At 38.8% G+C, this 21,937-nt stretch overlaps 1 protein-coding gene across 2 annotated transcripts in view; it reads left to right on the top strand.

Annotated features, from left to right (window-relative positions):
* Positions 1-263: 263 nt before the first annotated feature.
* Positions 264-21,937, top strand: part of LOC124171853 (neprilysin-1-like) — an 88,828-nt gene continuing 67,154 nt past the window's right edge. For both annotated transcript variants that reach the window (XM_046551211.1, XM_046551210.1), the window contains exons 1-2: positions 264-474; positions 15,419-15,567. In XM_046551211.1, the coding sequence (XP_046407167.1) occupies positions 362-474; positions 15,419-15,567 (262 nt within the window). In that variant the 5' untranslated portion in view covers positions 264-361. The remainder of the gene's footprint in view (positions 475-15,418; positions 15,568-21,937) is intronic.

Below are 21,937 nucleotides of genomic sequence, written 5' to 3'. Positions count from 1 at the left end.
GCGCCGTTGATGTGGTCCTCTTCTCACTCCGCGGTGCATAAACCTTAGTCCGCTCCGGTTGATTACTCGTCGCGCGAGCGGTGTGATTTGAGGACGCCTCGCCGGGAGCCTGCGAAGCAATTCGACCGCCTCCATTGATCCTAGCCGTCGACTCAGCCTCCGCTGCTTCCCGCACCCCCGCACCCGTTAGCGGGAGCAGACGTCGGGTGCGCTTGCGCGCCGCTCCGGCCGTCCCGCGAGCAGTGTGCGCCCGCTCGCGTCAATCGCCGGATGCAGGGGAGCGCGGCTGCCTGGGTGCGGTCGATGTACCGCCGCTCCGACCTGTTGATCGCCTTCGGAGGGACGGGTGCAGCCCGCGGCCATGGAAGCCGCGTCCCGCAAGTGGGTGCCGCTGCGCCGCGCCGCCGCCGCTGCCGGCCCGCCGGCACGCAACTCCCGCCTCGAGCTGCTGCAGAGGGCATCCGCACCCGCGAGGTGAGAGTCGATCGGCCGAGATTTTCGAGCCCGCGTCCACCCGGTCGCCGGAGTTGTACGAAGTGGGCATCTTTAATGGAGTGTTCACGCTCGAGTCGTGTTGTGACAGTGGGAAGTGTTCACCGCTACGACTACGCAGATTTACTTATTGTTTGCTTTACCTATTTAGATTAGGTATTCTCGACGACTTCATTATTTTATGAGGATGCATCAGTCCCGCACTACTGACCGTGTTTTGTCTTGATTTTCTCGCGAATCACTGGTTTAAAACTGAAAGCAAACATCAAGAAATTTTTATGGTAAGTCGACCCTGGAATAGAATCACGCGTTTGTGCTAGAGTTTTGTCTTGATTTCAACGCAAAATACTCGCTTAAAACTAAACTCAATCAGCTAGAACTTTTAATGGTTTGCAAGGTCCATCACAGTCTAGAATCACCTGACTACAAAATATAATGATAACTTGCTGAAGTGAAATTTTCATATTTATGGTATAGGTGTTTATTTACAAGCGTGTACTTTATGTATCTTGAGAATTTAAAGACGATGACTTTAGTTTTAAACCAGAAATTCCTAGGAAAGACAGGACAAAATACAACTGGATGAACGGAAGTGATGGGCCCCTGCAGTCCACTGATCTTTGCTTGTAGAAACGGGCATCATTGAAATTGAATCATTTTAGTGAGAAATATCCTACCACTATTAGGGTTATGCAGATTAATTAATTTTTGCTATGTCAGTGCGAAGTGATCACCGATAGGGCTACAGAGATATACTTATTGCTCGATTTACCCATTTGCATTTGGTATTGTCGATGACTGCATTATTTAATCCCCTTGCGCTGAAATGACGAGTTTGTAACTGTGATTATTGTACCTCCGATGCCAAATCTCGCAACGACAAGAGTAGCTCGTCATCAGATTTTCATAACTTTTGCGCTATTTAGGGGAACAATGCAAATATTTTGAAAGTTTATCAGGTTTAAAACATCCATAATGTTCATCAAGAACTCATATCTTATGAAATATGATGCATTTGAAGGAATAAAATTATTTTTTAAGAATAGCGATAGCTTAGTTTTCGATGTTCCTACGGGTAGAAGGTTCGTTCATGAACAATAGGAAATAGTGAATACATTTAATTTCAGTGTTTACATTGATTATAAACAGCAAAATATCATTTCAATACCTACAATTCGATTTGAAAAGAACCACAGGAAAAATAAATTGAGGATAAGAGCACGATATTCAGAAAATAAATTGAAGTGGAAGGGGTTGAGAGAGTGCATCATTCCCGCTCTCCTGGTCGTGTTTTGTTTTGATTTCCCGGCGAATCACTAGTTTAAGTCTTAACGTAATAATCTAGAAATTTTAATGATTTACGCAGTCGACCCTAGTCTAGAATCACCCGAGTATAAAATATGACGATAAAGTGCTGAGGTGGAAATTTCATATTTATGGTCAGTGGCGTAGATAGGGGAGGGGGTCCGGACCCCCCCCCCCCAAATATGTAAACACAATTATTTTCCTTCGTAAAAGAAAACAAAATATTAAAAAAATCATGAATTAACAAAATATATTTTAAACAAATGAAGCTTTTTCGACTATTAGAAGTGTTTAAATTAGTTAAATGTTATTATTATCTAGTACCCTGTTTTTCAAAAATGCTTTTGGACCCCCCCGAAAATTCCTAGCTACGCCGCTGTTTATGGTATAGGTGTTTATTGAAAAGGGTGCACTTGATATATGTAGAAAATTTAAAGACGATGGCGTAAGTTTCAAACCAGAAATTCGTCGAAAAGTCAAGATTAAACACAGCTGGATGAACAGGAATGATGCGCCTCTTCAGTCCACTTTGCTTGGAGAAATGGTCATCATTGAAATCGAATCATTTTAGTGAGAAATATCCTACCACTACTAGGATTACGCAGATTCATTTTTTTTCCGATTTCGAGCATGTTTTCTCGATCAATGCGTTATTTTAAGAGGAAGCAACTTAATAGGTCTTCATTTGATGATGTGTTTCTCGCTTTCAAACTTCCACTAAATTCTTAAAATTATCAGGGTGATAGAATTGTACCCTTGCCAGCACTTGTCCATTATCGCCTGTTAATCTTAAGTAGGAAAATTTTAATTTAGGTCCGGTGTTGGGGTGAACTTTTTATACCTGAGCTAAAAGAGATTCTCGATACGGGCTCGTTGTGTACCCCCAGAACATTTTAAGATGAATGGTTTAGTTTTAAACAAGCCATGCGTTAGGGAATCAGGAATAAATATGACTAGTTTTACATGCTCTAAGTTTATGAAAATAATATTCTAGTACACTGTAAATAACTGTAAAAATCAAATTGAATTTATCTTATTTGATTAATTACTTCGGGTAACCACGCATTATGTTTTGCAATATACCTCGGATTTCGAAATTAATAAACTGAATATCTTGCATGATGTTGGGCACGATATGGTGGAAGTTCTTAATACTATTAAAATAAGACATTGCAATATTTCCACTGAGTTTTATTAATACTCTACGCGTTTCGTCGTTACATTAGAGCTATTAGATTATCCTGATAGCCACAACAGCCTCAAAGCTTACGGAATTTCTTATCAGAATCTCTCTAAATAATACGAAATACCCTGGTGAATAACAGAAGTGACCCTCATCTTTATGTTTCCCAACTTTTTCTTTTCGAGCTATGAAATTCACCGATCTTTTCCACCAGCGGGTTTAAGCTTTTCAGTCTGGATTTCAATTTGTGCCAATTTTGTTTCCATTCTGCATGCTTGACTGAAATTTCCTTAGATGTGAGCTCAAAAGTAATATTTTTGCCTTGAAACGTAAATGTGGACAATTGAAAAATGCAGAATGTCTTGCGTCAGTGTACGTATTATGTAACAGGACGTAACAAAACCTCTCAGAAGCTGTGTTTTTGTAATGGATTAGCAATTTTTTCTCTAAAATTTCCCTAATTAATACTGCTAGAAGAGTCCTTTTCATTGTTGTCTTTCACAATATGAATCCCTTTATGATTTACCGGGTTTTCAAGTATAGGGAGATGACGTTGGTGTTTCCTAATTAACGAGCAGTTAATTGGGTCAGCGGAGCCTATCATCATGCTAATCAGCTTCAAGGGATTTTCCTTTGTGCTATTTTCTATAATTCGTCGGAGTCCCAGGGTTTGCTAATCTCGTCCAATTCCTGTGTATCAACTCTTGACTCTTGCTCAAAATTGATTCTCTTTCGGATTCTCCTTTGGCATTTTTAAATTATGACTTCAATGGAAGATTAAATTCATGAGTTACTCCAGAGCATCAGTTGAGTTCCTTATTTGGTTTTTCCTTACTCTGGCGATTTTTTTGTTTTTTTGGTTCAGTTATTTTGTGAAAAAATGCTTTAATTCTAAAGAAAATGAAAAGCATGTAACACTATGTTTGTTAAAAATTAAAACATTCCGAGGCGAATCTTCTAAAAGCGCGTTTTTAAGCAACATTGATTCTAATTCTCGAAGTTCAAGATTTTCGCTCAAGTCTGACTTGGGCGAAAGCGCCGAAAGCATTATGCGATTCAAATTTCCCGGTTTACATTCGGGAGAAATGTCCCAATTTTTTTCTAATATAAAATAAACAGGAAAAAGCAAGAATCGTGAAAACTCTAACAATGGGTGTTATTTGTGCTATATATTCAGTAGTTTTTTGTGTTTCGATTGAGTAATTTCTTCTCATATAAGGAGATGACGTTGGTGATTTTTCATTAATAAGCAGTTGATTTGGTTGCGGAGCGTGTCATCATACTAATCAGCTTTGAATGATTGGAGAGCATTACTTCTTTTAATTTTGGCCAGTCATTGGATCCCCTAATGTTGAATTTTATAAGTATGCGTCTTCGTAAGAGTACGTTTTACTGCTCTTATATTAATAAAAGTAATTAGTTACATCTGTACAGTCATGTATCGCTTCGAGATAAATAGTATTTCTGTCCTTTTCTCCGGGTAAAGGGGTACCGTAAAAATTTAATTCATCATTCTTAAGTAGGTGAGTGAATAATTACATGAACTTGTTACATTTTCAATGTACTGAACAGCTATACGTTTGAGTGTAAGGTGGTACAGAAATCATTTAATTGCCTTTTCTCACCTTAATCTTTTGTCTAGCAATACCTTTTAGTACCTGGAATTTGATCCTATGTGTTGAATTCCCTTAGTATCACAAATTGGAGACATGTTCTGCATCTTAGAGTACATTAGTGATAATATGCTGAAAGATCTGTTCCTGTTAGTCAATCAATAGCTAAATACTTCGTACCACGACTAGTGCACCGTTACTATACATAGTTTCGAATAGTCGGCGAGCGCTTTTGGGAGCCCTAATTTGCTGCGCAGTATGCTTAGGTTACTATGCTGCGTAGTATGCTGCGGATGATCTTAGTAATTGGACTGCTTGTCTTGCTGGCATTCTCATTCAATCGTGATTAGTATTCATCTCGGAGAGTGACGATTTTAAGTGCTTAACCAACTTGAGAGGATGATCCGCAATTTGGAGCGACTTTTATTTCGCAAATGCCAGAAAACATCCATGGGGAAACATCCCGATTCTTCTTCTTCTACAGAGTCTTCAAGTTTTAACGTTAGAACGCATCAATGCAAATAATTGATCACTACCACGTTTTTGAATCATACAAACCGATATGGAATGATGCAAAAACATATTTATGAATTTTAAATTTAAATAAATCCGAAAATAAGACCGGTAAAGCAACAGTTAGCCATAGTTATTTAAAAATATCAATAAAACATATGAACTGTAAGACGAATAAAGGAGAATTCGGTAACGTTTTCTTATAAATAGAACTATCCAGAGAAAAAAGAAAAGATTTTTTGGAGGAGGAAAAGAATTTCTTTCCCCGAATCCAATCCCAGCTTTGAAAGAATAAACATATGAAATAACTCAGATCGTAAATAACCTTGAGTTTAGCGAGGTGCTATTTCATTCCTTATATCGAGTACAGAGGGGTTATTTATGGGTGCTCTTGAGGAATCAAGAAAGTATAAATTATAATTTTTCTCTCGCAAGCGAGTAGTCTTACATGGGCCTGAGGATGTAAAGTTAAGCTGGTTGTCTTCATCATTTACACAGTGGTACCTAAATTAATAAACAAAATGAAAACTGAGAAGACCAAGGTAAAAAATGTGCCCCTCTGCTATTCTATTCCTTAATCCTGAATATTAACGTTTTCCCAAGAGTTTTTCCATAAGTAATGGTAATCCTTTAGTTAAAGAATTACCAAATATTACATTACTCGGTATGACTACACCGTTACTAATCACTTTTGAGTAAGTAAATAAATTTCTGCTCTTGCCCTCAAAGGCGGAGGATATCAAAAAACATTTAATTCAATAAAATTGAGTCGCTGAGTTTAAAATCTAACGAACTCGGTATGTTATGGTATTTTGAAGGAGGCGACCAACAGCTTAGACCATTTGCGCCATGAGGGAAGGGTAGGTGGAAGGAAGGGTGGAGAGAAACCCGGCGTCGGCATTAGTCTGCTCTTAGCGAAAGGTGCCAGGGGAACCACGGCTTAACGCCCCATCCGACGGACGGAGTGTTGTCTCTGAAATGTCCTCCACAGAACATTCAAGCAGGGTTAGTTCAGTCTCTGAAAATTCTCTGCCACCTCCGGGATTTGAACCTGAGCCCACGGGGTGGGAAGCCAACACTCTAGCCACCACACCAACCTGATGCCACACGAATCCGGCAAATTTTCAATCTGCTGGATAGCTTTACTTTTAAGTCCAACTGAAGTTCGTTCAACAATCGTTAATTCGTCTTTTCTCAATTAAATGATCAAACATATATCATTTCTAGAAAAAAGCTATGCGTACACGTATCTTGAGATGAGGATATATCGTACTTGTATAGCGGAAACTGATGAACAGTGAGCTAATATCGAAAAAAGCTGACCAAAATTCAAAATTTAGGGTAACGAACTGGAGCTTGCATAATAGGCCAGTAATGCAGGGGCATGCTAGATGGAATCGAAATTTTTTATTTGAAGACTTTTTTCACGATCAGGAGAGATCGATTACGTTGACCGAAAACGATCTTAGCGTTGCGAATAAAATCAACAGATTTAGGCGTTACTTGGTGGAACGATGAGATATTCATGGTGAAATAAAAACACAGTACTATTCCACAACCTTATATTTTTGCAGTCTACTAGTTTCAACGTTTACAACGTAAACGACTCTTGATAAAGACTCTTGATAATGACTGTGTAAACGTTGAACTGTGTGAACTACTCTTGATAAAGACTCTTGATAATGACTGTGTAAACGTTGAAACTAGTAGACTGCAAAAATATAAGGTTGTGGAATAGTACTGTGTTTTTATTTCACCATGAAAACGATCTTATTTTATATCTCCCGGTTTAGATTGCGCCGCCACATGTATTCACGTGGCTATTAAGGCCATATGAAGGCAAACATAATTATTTTCTTAGTATTAATTGTAAATCGGCACTTATAAAAGTAAATTATCGTGATTTATATTTAATATAATTTCTTCTTCTGGTAGTGATTATACATTTTAATTAGCATTGAAATAGAGAAACAAAAACTATTGGAGGTAGATGAATTCTGTTATTTGGCTAGCAGAATAACTAGCGATGGGAGAAGCAAGAAAGAAAGTATTTGCACAATTGCCCATGCGGAGAGAGCATTTCACCAACAGAAAGATCTACCTACCGCGGGTAATTTAAACGTAGAAGTAAGAAAACAATGAGGTCTTACATTTGAAGTATGCTTCTCCACGGAAGTGAGACATGGAAAATGACAGCAGCGAAGAAATCAAAGGTAGAGGCTTTCGAAATGTGGTGCTACAGAAGAATGATGAGGATGAAAAGGATCGACCGAGTTAGTAATGAGGAAGTCCTTAGAATAGTAGGAGAGAAGAGAAGCCCCATGAAAACCTTGGCAAGAAGCCGGAACAACCTTATCGGTAATCTCTTGAGACATGATGAAGACAGTCATCAAGGGACAAGTGGATGGCAAGATCGTAAAAGGAAGACCTCGAATGAAATATATGGAACAAGTAAGGAAGGATGTGAAAGAGAAGAAATACGTCCGTGTGAAAAGATTAACTGATGGGAGAGTTGAGGGTAAAGCTGCTTCAAACCTATCTTATGATTGCTGACCAGTGATGATGATCAAATTTTTAAATGAACCCTTTTTTTCCAAATTTCCCAATAAAGTTTAAAAAAACGTGAAAACAGCAACTAAAAGGAACGGAAGGTATTTATAAACCCATGAAGTCCACCTTCCTCCAAAGTAAATTCCTCTCCATCGCGATTTCATATAATTGAATCTTACTCCATCTTGCCCCAGCTCCGCTGCGGATGACATTAGCCAAACGAAGATGAGCAACCGTTTAGCGCCGAAACTTTTCAGCTAACATGTGCCGGAAATTCTATTGCTTCGCACTCGATTCGAAAGTTTAAATGTAAAATTTACGGCCATGTACAAAATTTGGCCAAGTCTATTGCCTAAATTATCATCCCGTTAACACCTGACTCGTCCACCTCTAATTTTTCCGCTTTGAATTAATCGAGTATATTCTATTCCCATCCTGCGATTATTGCACGAATTTTCATAGCTATCCGATCATCACCTCCGAAAAGCGAAATATCTGTTTATATTCCGCTGAAATATTTTTTTAAAAATCTTATTGACCCGTTCGCGAATAAATGATTCGTTTTTTTGTCACGGATACACTATCGACAAGAACATTTTTCCTCATCTCCGTCCTGTTCAAGAATTTTCATGCCTCAGTAAAATGGTACATAAAAGAGTATCATAATCTCTTCCCTAGATGCAATGATTATCCTTCTAAGCAGGCAGTGAAATACGCCGGGGATTAGTTTGTAACCCCTTCTCATGCGTAAAAATATTTGCATGCCCAAGAGCATAGGTACTCGAGGGTACAATAGGTTTTTATTATTCTTAAAGAATAGTGTGGTTTCCTAAACTAATCATTCGCTGTAACTTTAAAAAAAATCTCGTTATTTTTCAGTGAATATTTGAGAAAGATTTTGCTTTCAAGGTAGAAGTAATAAGCGTCTGCAGTGGCGTAACTATGGGGAGATGATGAGGGGATAGATCCCCCCAAAAACCTCAGACAAATAAAAAAAATATTTAAAACTATTGTCTATTTTTCACATATAGTAACTTTATCTTCTTAAAGTTAAATTTGAAGTGTCAAAATGCTCTAAATTTTATTTCCAGGCATGTCATTTTTCAAAAATTTTCCCAGAACCCTCGTTGCATTGGGGGAGGGTCCCATGCCCCTCAATCCCCCCTAAAGCATAATCCCAGTTACGCTACTGAGCGTTCGCAGAGCATATGAGCGTATTTAAGGGATAAATGGCTCCCAAGTTATCGTTCCCACTCGCAGCCGATACTTATTCGACTTTCTAATCGATTATAAAATTTCGAATGCATTAAAAATTGAAGAAATGTTTAAGAATTTTCCTCAAACCTCACTTTATTGACTCGTTGGGCTTCAAATACACAAGTTATCAACAAGAATCAAACGTAAGTCCGAAGGCTTACAAATAGAAAGTAAGAAGGTAATGATCCAAGCGTGACTCGGGAAAATATTTTGTTTATGACATAAATCAGTCAATATGACATTTTAGGATCTAATGGATCGACAGAGTTAGTAATGAGGAAGTCCTAAGAAGAGTAGGAGAGAAGAGAAGCCTCATGAAAACCTTAATAAGAAGATGGAACAACCTTGTAGGCCATATCTCAAGACTTTATGGCCTGATGATGACAATCGTCGAGGGACGAGTGTATGGCAAGAACGGAAAGCTACGAAGTTGTGGCATTGACTTGAAACTTCAAGAGCATGATAATATGATATGTTCAAGCTCTAGAGACACAAACATTGAAGGCATGAATTTTGAGAAGCTTTTTAAGCCCAAGATGTGACGTGCCATGCTGCGAGAAAATGTTTACGTTTAAATGTAAACAAAGTGTTTATTAGCTGCCTCAATATTATTTTTGAAGCCGCTAGCTGGAAATTTATATACGACGAAATATATTTGGGGTTCATGAGATCGAAATTTTGGGAAAAGTATTTTTCAAATTTTAAGCATTTATATTTTATTATGAAATAAAATTAAAAAGGATCTTGTATTAATAAATCTTTAAGTATCTTAAATGTTTAATTAATGCTAACGTTTGAAGGATCTGAGAATCAGTATTATGCGACAACTACGAGATATACCAAATCGAAGCTAGAAGATTTAACGCGATGGAAGGGCTCAATATTAGCATTGACAACAATTCGTGCTTTCTGGCATTTATTACGACCGGTTTCGGCGATTAAGCCATTATCAAGTGCATGAACAACAAAGAAAAACTGTGGCGGGGACAGGTTTACATATGTAATGACGGTTTATTAAAGTGGGGTTCGGAGCTGGGATTGGTTAAGCACGGAGGGGTATAGGGTGGAGTAACAAACTTTGTCATTCGGCTGATAATCTAACAAACCCCCATTACATACATGAACCTGTCCCCACCATATTTTTTCATTGTTGGTTATGTAATTGATAATGACTTGATATCGGGGATGGCAATTGAAACTAAACGAAAGTGAAAACCAGTAAAATTTCGATAGTTTCGTTCCCAGGAGTGAAATATAGAAACGAAACGAATGTGAATAAAACCCGGGGAGCAAAACTCAGGGTCGAAACGAAATTGGAGTCGAAACTACTTCGGGTCGAAACTAAACTAAACCTCTTGGACGAAACGAAACCCAGATTCTGTTTCGCACCGGAGGGACCACGTGCTTCACCTACGAACCTTTTAGTTTCGAGTCACACACCGAGAACGAAGTATGGTTGAATGTAGTAGAGGTTCGTCCTACCGCGTCTAGATGCATGGGGCACTTTTCCAATCTGTCATGAAATGGGTCGAAACTATTCCCTCTTTTCTCCCTCCAATCAACTTCTGGGATAAAACTTAACTATGAGCAGCGGGGATTCGATTAATTTAGATTTCGCTTCGATTCCCTTCGGGTCGAAACGAAACATTTTCGTTTCGTTTCACTTGCCATCCCTGCTTGACAGCCGAAACCGGCCGTTATTTTTTTACTAAATTGAGGAAGTCACGAAGTGTAATGTTTGCTAATGCGAGATACAATACCATTAATGGCATCGTAGTCGTAAAAATATGAAAAATATATATAGTAGCGGTAAATCCTTATCCAAATATATACTCGCGCATGAATTATCATTGAGTGAAACTTCCCAATTTGCCTGATCCGTTGATGACAATAGGGTGGTTTCCGATAATTTTTTTTATTGCCTAAATCAAAATATATTACTCCTGGAGTACGTATTTCACGGTTTTAGATTTTTAAATGACGATGTCGATTTTTCGCGATTAAATGAAAAGCGTGTAGTGGAATCGCATGGCCGCCAATCGTCTCAACTTGTATTTCTAAAACCAAATAATTTGCGTATTATGAATACACTAATGGTGGGTAACGAATCGCAATCAATCCTTTCGTTTTCTTTGATGAAGGAAACTACCCTATTCGCTGTGGTCATTTCGTAATTGTCACAGCGTTCGAGTTATTGTCTCGTTTCCCATCACAGCCAACACGCTCTTTCTTAATCTCCTACGAGTACATTAAATTTGAATCTATGCCTATCCATACACACAAACTGTATTAAACAGGCAATTCGGATGAGTTTCTCAGGATAAAAGAATTGGTGAAGTTGATGGTGTGACATGGAAGTGACGTAATTTCAAATGCAAATACCGCGAGTAGAAATAGGGATACGGAGGGCGTCCTAGACGTGAAATTTTCTCAGAATTGAGGGGGTGATAAGACAACTGGCACAAGTGATTAAAAAAAATAGAGTTTGTTTTAGAAATTTATAGACGATACACACTTAAACTTGATGGCCAAGGGATACGAGTGAGTCTCTGTTCTATGCCGACATGGAGTGGAAAATCCAATGCACTACCAAATATCTAGTTGATTGCGTACGTTTTCTTTACATAATTTCTGTACCCAGCTCCGTTTATTAAAACAATAACTTCCACCCCTTGGCGTTTCACGCCCTTAATTCATTGTTTTAATATCCTTTTCTGCTTTGCTATTCATCATTATTAAACGTGCATTATTTTGTGCGCGGTCGGTCATCGTGATTTTGTGCTTGGCATTCATGAAATTTAATCGGTTTCCCTAAAATTCCTCAATACGTCAGCAAATTCCGTTTTAGAAGAAATGGCGTCACATTTAGAAAATTCCTATCCATCGGGCTCGGTTGCGCTTAGGGTAAAATTTACGGTGCACTCTAGAGGTCGCAGTTTCGATTTCCGCTGTGGTGTGTTCTGCAAGAAAAACTTAAACATAACTTACAAAAGTAACGCATATTCAGATATTACAGTAGAAATATTCATGTGAATTCCAAATAGTATGTCTTAGTCACACAACTAGAAGAAAATTTCCAAATCCTATCATTCAAGGCATAAGCGTAAGATTTTTAAAGATAAAGCAGTACCATACCTTCCAGTGAATTAATAAAAAACCAATAAGTTTTGTGTCAATTAAATTATACCTTTAACACATTGAACATCTTCTGCCTACTATGATAGTAATAGAATGCAGGCTCGCCGCGGCAGTTGCAGCTGCTCCTTGGAGCAACGCGATGCCTGATCAAGTATTCAACGCCTCAACGCACCACTTCGACATTGAGAAATGAATTGTCCTTGTTACGCTGCAGTGGACCTTCAAGTGCGGCTCTGAGACCAGACGTCCGGACTTAGCGAGATGCATAGGCGGATTAAGGGGGGCACTGATGGAAAAATCGATTACGAATAAAATCGAAAATCGAGTTTTAACATTCGAAGATGGAGGAATACGATGTCGATCATTAATCTTCGAGTTTTGATGAAAAAACGATTTTTCGACTTTGAGTTTGACCATTTCGTTTGATCTCAGCAGTGCCACCATCGGCCCACGATAACGCCATCCGTCCCGCGTGTAACATTTTTATCAAAGGCCGGTAACATTTATATCTACATACAACCCCGCAAGCCGCCTGAGTGGTGTATGGCAGGGGATGTTAGGATACCAGCCGTTTACACAAAAAAGGAAATGCGAACTTACGATTAGCATTTATTTAAGTTCTTAATGGTTCGGGGGAAAATGAATTCCCATATCTATCCATTCGGCTAAATATCTCTTTTAATTTATCGCTTCTGTCGCACCTGGAAATGTAGTGGGGATCTAATATTATGTTCTCTGTTTCGCTCTTAAAGATGTCTATTCTCAATTGTTCCAGCAATCTAAGCCCAGCGCGCAGCCTCCGAGTCTCCAGCGAAGAATCGGCCCTCGTTCATCAAGAAAACATTGCAATCAGTTGATCTTTCTAAAAATTTAGTGAAGCCGAATGGTCCCAAGCGGCGATCAAAAACTTTAATGCGCGTGCATTTGTAAATTTTTATTGATAAAATTTCACGCATGTATTCTAAGTAGGTTTTGGGATTTTTTTCTACACCTAAAATGTGTATTATGGCTTTTTTTTCGAATGCATGATATACTTGTTTTTGTTCAAACCGTATCAAAAAAAGAACCGTCGATTTTTTCGATTAATAGATATTTCAGTTAAGATTTCGATTTTTGTTGAAAAATCGAGCTTTTCATTTCGAATAAAAATCGGGGGCACGAGCCACCCCCAGACTCTTAAAAAATAGGCATGATTTTTAACACGGTCCAGTTGTCATTACCTTCGTTTTGTGTAATGAGTGATAGAGTTAAATGTATAGGATACATGAAATGCTTTTCTTTCGCTCGCTAATTCAGGCGCAGAAATTTATATCCCTAGAATAATAAAAAAGAAGTTAGCGAACCGAGATGATATGACGCGAAAGCTGGGAAATCATTAAGGCGAAAGAGAGCTAGCCATGCAAAGATGAAAATAATCCTCGCTGATTTATTCGCTATTGATCGCGAGCTAACAATAAAAAAATATACGCTGTCTAAAGGAAACATAAAAGAAAACTGTCGTTATTATATTTGAAAGTTATTAATATTTTCGTATTAATAACTTTTATATTAAAATAAAAAGTATATTTCATACAGTAATAGTTTTATGTTGTTCTTAATCCCAAATATGAGACCGTTTGGCTGGAAGACCCTTGTGACGTCTTGAAATAAACACTGTATCCGCCCTTGGTCGGATACGTATCTATTTTGATGTCGACGTCTTTCGGGTACAGCCAATTTGCGTACAGTTGGAGGTGGTCTCAGCTGAAAGTGGGGGAGGAAGTGCGTGACGTCACGAAGTTCCACATTGCCTTTCGGTTCCTCAGAGTTCCTAGCATCGTGGCTCAGCAGTTTGAGGCTACCATGTACTTTGACTGGAAATCTTTGGGGAACTGGAATATGAGGTTGAAGCAATTCATAATAATTGAGAATATTTCTTTAGACAGGTAGTAAGTATTGTTTTGTTAAAGATAACTTCACTGCCCTTATGAGGATCCTTTATGACAATTCCTTTCTTTTACAGAAATACTTATAACTTCATCCTGATTCATATTATACCTATTTGAATGTGTCCGTGAGGAATATGAATATATGAATATGTATAAGTAGTCCACAAAGATTGTTACCAATGTAGTGACTAAGGTCATTAATGTGTGGCTATAATTCACTTTGATTTGCACGCTTCGGCGGCGATATAACGACCCGGTTCCTGCTTGTTATTCCCTGGAATACGTCTACGTTAGGAACTCCGTGACGTCACGCCCGCACGGCAGTTTCAGCTGAGACCACCTCCTATTATACGCACCTTGGGGTACAGCTGCGTATTGCGTGTTGTCACGCCAAGGGGTAGAAGTCATCGTTTTTCTAAACAGAGCTGGGCACATAAATTAGGAAAAGAGAACAAACGAAATCAACTAGATATTTAGTAGTGCATTTGATTTTCCACTCCATGTCAGCATAGAACAGAGACTCACTCGTATCCATTGGCCATCAATTTTTTGTATAGTTCTTCCATGAATTTCTAAATCTATTTGAAAAAAACACATGAACCACCACACAATTTAACTTTTGGGACGCCCTCTGTATTACGGAGTCCGTAACCGTACATCTACTCGCGGTATCCGCATTTGAAATTACGTCACTTCCATGTCACACCATCAACTTCACCAACTCTTTTATCCTGAGAAACTCCTCCAAATTGCCTTTTTAATACAGTTAATGTGTATGGATAGGCAAAGATCCAAATTTGAGCGACTCGTAGGCGATTAAGAAAGAGCGTGTGGGCTGTGATGAGAAACGAGAGAATAACTGGTACGCTGTGACAATTACGAAATGACCAAAGCGAATAGGGTAGTTTCCTTCATCAAAGAAAAAGAAAGGATTGATTGCGATTCGTTACCCTCTATCAGTTCCATATTCTTTCTATAGCTATTGCTAGTTCTTGGTCTTCTTTATTTGTCCTTCTATTGTCTTTTCGATGTTATGTGAGAGTGATACTGCAATATCAACTATACGACGAGCTATATTTTTCTTATCAATCAAAATAACGTCTGGCCTATTGTCTACAATGGTTTTATTTGTTTGGATCGACAAATCGTAAAAGAGTTGATATAAACCGTTTTCAAGCACACTTTCGGGTTGGAATTATTTACATTGTTATTATTTTGTAAGTAATAATATGTTATAGTAATAAATGTTGTTATTATTTTATAAGCGTAATAATATAAGTTGTAGTAGCGAGCGTGACTTGGTGGAAATCCTTCATCGCAAGAGTTGAAGAAATAAAAACTTTGCCATTTCCACTTGGTGATTTATTTGTCCGACCATGGTTTCCTTACCGCGTAATATTCTTCCCGTTATTTTTATTATCGAATGCTATTCTTTGCAGGGCTGACCCGTGGGCTGCTCCCCCGCTCCTCGACGGCGCGCCTGCGGCCCTGCATCCGGCCACCCCGCACCCGCCGGCACACGGCCTCGTCTGCACCACTGCGCTACTCTGCCTGCTCCTCCTCGCACTCTTCTTCCTCGTCGCGTTTGGTGAGCACTCCAAACGATTTTCAAATGTCCCGTGGAAAAGCGCTGCACAACATAGGCGCAGCGAGGGGGGGTTTTGGGGGATAAACCCCCCCCCCCAGAGCTCATAAATTTTTTAAAGTTTAATCCATTTTACTTGTTTGGATCAGTATTCCTTTAATAATTGTGTTAGTATAAATCAAATATCCCTCAGAGATCCGTAAAACTCGTCATTTTGAGCCATTATTCTTAAAACTTTTCTGGAGGAGGGCCCCCGCCACTCCCGCCAACCCTGGTGAGTATGCAATACCACCACAGCCGTAAGTACTAGTTGCGCCTAAAACACCCCTAGCCTTAATTCTTAGTTACGCCCCTGCTGCACCATAGTCCCGAATCGAAAAACACTGGCCAATTTATGACTTTCAACAATGAATATTAGTTGAGTAAGTGCGGTGCTATTGATTAATGAGGATCAAATGGATAAATCGAGTTAGCGAAACAATAACTGTTAGTGCTAGATGGATTCTATTCTTTGGGAAGCAGTATAACCAGACTTTGAGGCCAACTATTTTCACACATTCTTCAAAGTGTTACAAATATCTGTCAGTAATTCTATAGAAACTTTGCTTTGTTCGTTATTATTATTGTGTATATGAGGATGTTATCCAAGATATAAGTTTGTATCATATTCTTAAACCAAGGCATTAGCATGTAGCAGAGGAGAGAAAAACAAATCTAACATTAAAATAGGGAAACAAAAATTGGAAGAGTCAAAGAATTCTGTTATTTGGTAAGCAGAATAACTTGCGATGAGAAAAGCAAGAAAGAAATTATCAGCTGAATAGCCCATGTGAAGATAGCATTCCACCAAAAGAAAGATCTACTTGGAGAGGGAAGTTTAAAAATAGAAGTAAGGAAACAATTTATCAGATCTTACATTTGGAGTATGCTTCTCTACGGAAGTGAGGCATGGAAAATGACAGCAGTGGAGAAATCAAGGGTAAAGACCTTCGAAAAGTGGTACCAAAGAAGAATGTAGATGATCAAATGGATCGACCTAGTTGGTAATGGGGAAGTCCTAAGAAGAGTGAGCACTGAATTTATTTTCGTGCGACGCGATTCGTGGTTACAACAACATTTTCAAGTGCTTCATGCATAGCCGAGTTCTTCCTTAGATATGTTCTACTGCTAAAGAAGAGGGGTGAGAGGAAGAATGGGAGTATGGTGTTGGAAAGTAGGAATATCGATGGTTGTGGCTGAAAGGGTCGTTTTTTTAGGGTCTTAGGAGGGGAAGGGGTCTCTTAGGTGGGGGTCCCTTACCCTCTTCTTTATCAGTAGCCTCTTCAGTTGCAGTGTATCATATATGATACACATGTTTTTAAAATAATTTTCTGATATAAAGGCCTGTTTACACGGTACATTAAAACGTACGGGTTAGTATCTAAATGTATGAACGCGAGAATAAACGCCAAAATGCACCGTGTAACCACCCACTTGACTTTTGGCCAGCGTTTTATAATAGCTAGCGTTAAACGATAATTATCATCATCAACGGTCATCAATTCTAAAGGCCTGGTTAGACGGTAATTTAACACGTACAAGTTAATATACATTTGCGTGATGATTTTGGTGGACCGGAACGGAACATGAGCGAATGCATGAACTAAATTAGAACAGGTTCTATTTTCTGTGCATGCATTGCTGGAATAACGCAGGCTTCAGACCCGTCCTTATGATAACTCCAGCCCGATTTCCTTCGCTTCTCAACTGTCATTTGTTGATGCCTGCCGTCGGAATCTGAAGGATTTGGCAATGGATCGACCAATAAACATATTGGGGAAGGATGATGAGGGTGTTTGCGGGGTATGTAAGAAGAAGGAGGCATCTGACACTAGAAAGGAGGAGAATAAGGGATTCCCACAATCCGATCGAATTAAATGAAGACCATTTTCGAATGTTTTTCAGAGTGTCGAAAGACATTTTTCAGTATCTCTGCCGGTCTCTGGGACCCACATTAGGGAAACGCAGAATATCTGGACCAAGGGTGGAAAAACAGATAAATATTATTAAAGATTTTTCATTATAAAGGCCTGGTTACACGATACATTAACACGTACGGGTTAATGACTAAATGTATGAACGCGAGAATGAACGCCAAAATGCACCGTATAACCACCCAACTTGTGCGAATTCATTCACGCAAACGTACATTAACTTGTACGTGTTAATGTACCGTTTAACCAGGCCTTAACACTATGGACGTGTGTAATGTTGAATCTTCCATGCTAACGGAAGAGAAGGAAATTCAACGTTTCATATTATATTGGACATTTTTGTTTTCATTATTGGTATTAAATATATGTGTCGGCGTGTGTTCAAATATCTTCGTTCTGTTTGCATGATTGCCTCATTTGCGAATGTGCTGGCATCTGTCAATCTCACTTGCACATTTTTTTATTGTCGATAAAATGTTAAGGTTTGTAACTTCACCCCACATTTTATTAATTTTTGACTTCCCATTTATTCCTTGGAATACGCCAAGGGCAAAGCTTCTGTGCTCACTCATAAAATTAGTGAGCACCACGCTCTGCTTCCTGCTCATTTTCTCCGACCTTTGCCGGGATCTAAAATCGTATTCATTGCCATAATAGCAACATGGGCAGAAAATAGGTTTGAATTCGACGATAAAGGAATGACTGTATACAATGGATGATATATAACTGTATATGAATAAGCTTTAAAGTATAAACATTTCAATAATGTAGTTTATATTAATTATTTTACGTTAAATTACGAAATACAAGTTTGGGACTCCATTCCGAAATTCACGTTAAATCCGCCTGCTCAGAAAAATTGACTACCGGATACCTAAGCTCCTATTGGTTGATTCATTTCTAGAGATTTGCTTTCCGAATTTTTCATAGCCACTGTAGCTCCGCATTCTTTCGGAGACCTCGTAACTCCAGCCGGTATGTAATAGGGTTGGAGCTAAAAATCAAAACAAATCCGGGCGGAGTTACAGATAGCTCTAGCTCCGAGTCAAAGTTACGTAATAGGCCCCATAGAGAGCCTATAGCGGTCGAATTACTGACAATATTTCCTTGTATTAGTTAAATATTTCATTGCGACTCATTGTGTGATTCGTTTGCGCATCTGCTTACTAGGGTAGTTGGAGCTTAAGGATATTCCATCTATGGAGGCTAAGGATATTCATTCCATTCCAGTATGAACAACGAAACTCATTCACTCACTAGGGACTCCTCTGACCTCGCACCCTCGGAACCGCACGAAACCGCGCTCGGAACAGCAAGAAGTCATAAAGAAAGCAGCGGTGTGAGTCAGTGGCTTAGACTGGAATTTCACTCGGCGGGGGCAAATTTTTGAAAAACAGGGCACTAATTAATTGGTTTAAAACTAATTTTAACATTTTCCATAATCGAAAAAACTTAATTTGTTAAAGAAATATTTTGTAAATTCATGATCTTTCATTATTTTGTTTTCTTTTACGAAGGAAAATAATTGTGTTTTTCAATTTCCGGGTAGGGTCCGGACACCCTCGCCCGCCCCTGGCTACGCCACTGTCATAGGTATAAATCATCTCCACGCAAAACTCCGCACTTGTCTGCTAGCGCCATTAGACGGTGGCGTAGTGTAGCTGAACTAACCACTGCTCCAGTTGTGCGAGTGGTATAGCTTATAACGTTTTTATTTACTTCGTAACATCACAATTCTAGTTTATACAAATTGCAAATACTATTTATAATGTTGGAAAGAAGGCTTCCGCGGAGTGGTGTCGATGATTGGATGCTTTCAGGTTTTCTCCCGTGTCTGTTCATCTCATGCGACATGTTTCGCAAACGTTGCAGCTTGCTTCTTCAGGTCCGAAGGTAGTTTTTATAAGTTCTTCGGCGAAAACATCGGGAGCGACGACGCGTACACCCAAACGCCACTATTTTCACTACAATACTCCCGTATTATTCGTTCCGCATCGTCAACAAGATTTGTTGTTCATTATTGATCGTCTCCATTGTTTTACTCCCATCGTCACAGAGAGATTGTTACTAGCTACAGTACGTATTTGTCTCTAGGAGTGTTCACTAGCGAGTCACTGTGTAAACTGTGTACAGTGCAGTTGTATCATGAAGAGAATTAATCCCACGCATGTATTTAGATATAATTTCCTTTATATGGCATTGATATCTTGTTACTTTTTCTCTCCTATGAAAATGTTACTTGAGGTGGAATCTACGTTTCGCATGGACATGACACATACCACTGTGTTGTTTGTGTCTGCTTGTTGTTCTGAGCTGTTCGAGGTCAGAGGTGTCTCTTCTCAGTTATTCAATTTGAAGGTTGATTTTTGTTAGCCGAGGGTAGAGCTCATCCCGGACGAGGCCACAGGCGTGTGAAGTTCGCACATTCATTGTAGGGTGGCTGTTAAGTACAGTGATATCATGAAGAGAATTAATCCCACGCATGTAATTAGATATAATTCCTTTAAATGGCATTGATATCTTGTTACTTTGTCTCTCCCTATTAAAATGTTACTTGAGGTGGAATGCTACGTTTTGCATGGAAATGACGCATACCACTGTCTTATTTTTGACTGCTTGTTGTTATGATCTGTTCGAGGTCAGAGGTGTCCCTTCTCAGTTATTCAATTTGAAGGTTGATTTTTGTTAGCCGAGGGTAGAGCTCACCCCGGACGAGGCCACAGGCGTGTGAAGTTTGCACATTCATGGTAAGGGGGGCAGGTCCTTTCCTTGGGCCTCCTCTCACTTCGAGGATTTTTCAATTTGGGGTGTCAGAAGGGTTCACTCAAACTTGAACGACTAAAATAAATAATTTCCTCCATTATTGCTAAATAAAGGTTTTGCTCGCATAGCATCCATTAATGCTGAAAGGAAAATAAGTGTATAAAGAATGCGGACTATTGGTAGAATGTGGAGCAAAGGAAAACAAGGATGCTCATATTGTGGAGCATTCAAAACGGAAATTTCTATAATTATGATTTTCAATTCTTTTGCCTAGAGTTAACATATTCAAGAGCGATTTTTGGCTACTGCGTACAGAGCCAAGATTCAAACGTCAGAAACCGAGATCACGTGATGACTTTGATTGGTTGCCAACGGCATTTGCGTTTGTTTTCGTGCACTTTATTTCGATTGGACTTTCATTTCCATTAAATTGCTCACGGAGAAGTAATATCATTTCTTACAAGTCACTGACCTTTAATAACTCAAGATTGACGTGTTTCAATAAATTTTTAGTTGTATATAGGATGATTTAGTACGAAGATAATGCAAAATTTGGTCGTGAAAGAAAGTATATGAGGAAAATTGTTTGTAAATTTTAATTTATGAATGTGTTGGAATTCCGCGAGGAAAGCCTGAAATAACTCTGTTATAAACTAATTAGGATTTTAATAAAATCTTTTCATAAATATTTCGTTCGCCAACTTTTCCATTTCCCATAATAATACTGAATTCGTGATTTCAGTGTTGTTCTCGGCTTTTGCTAACCGCTTTGAGCGCTCTTATTAATATGTTATCTACGGTTTAATGTCATGTTTATGTAAATAACATGGTTTGCCTATAATCCCACTATTCATGTGCCAAAAACTCAAAAATCGTTAAGTTGACGTCCGAACATTATATTTTATTTATGGTGTAATGAATTTTACAACCGTTTTATAGACAACGGCGTTTTTATTCGTATTATACTAAACTTAATATTTTATTCTAAACATTTACTTGTGCCTAAGCCAACATCGTCATGGGAGCATGTGTATAGTGTCTGTTTTACAAGCACATGCATATTTTATGGTATAAATTATGATAAGGCGACTTGTAGGACGGTTTTGTGAAGAGCCTCGTTTTTGGTCAGTGACGCGTTCGTTCTCCGCGAAAAGGCATGAGCGGACGTATCGAAGCACGCGCGTTGTGCTAATAACAGATCGCTAATGGGAACGTAAATGAGAACGATTAGTTGGCTGTCTTCCGTTGAGGAAATCACTTCTAAATCTGTCACCTCAAGCCGCTTTCGTGGAAGTGAGTTGAATGAGTTTGACTGTCGTCTTTTCTGAGCAAATAATTATTCTACATCAGGTGAGCATCATCATAGCATTTTCAAGAACTGTCTATTGAGAATAACGCATGAAACTGGCGGAGAAAATAATTAAAAAGAGAGAAAAATTACCTTTGTTGTCTTTTTATCTGTTACGATGAATTTCCGAAAAGTTAACTCGTCGACCGTTTTCATAATTCCGTTTAAATACATGCCCGACATCCAGAAGGCTATAGCTAGTTTCCGTGTTCAAGTCCATCAAATATCTCCGTAGGTTTAAAAAATCAAAAAATTACAATAAATACGCATTTGGAACCCTTTTAGACTT

This window comes from Ischnura elegans, chromosome X (genome assembly GCF_921293095.1).
Source record: "Ischnura elegans chromosome X, ioIscEleg1.1, whole genome shotgun sequence".
Taxonomy (NCBI): domain Eukaryota; kingdom Metazoa; phylum Arthropoda; class Insecta; order Odonata; family Coenagrionidae; genus Ischnura; species Ischnura elegans.
This window is presented reverse-complemented; position numbering and strand designations above follow the sequence as displayed.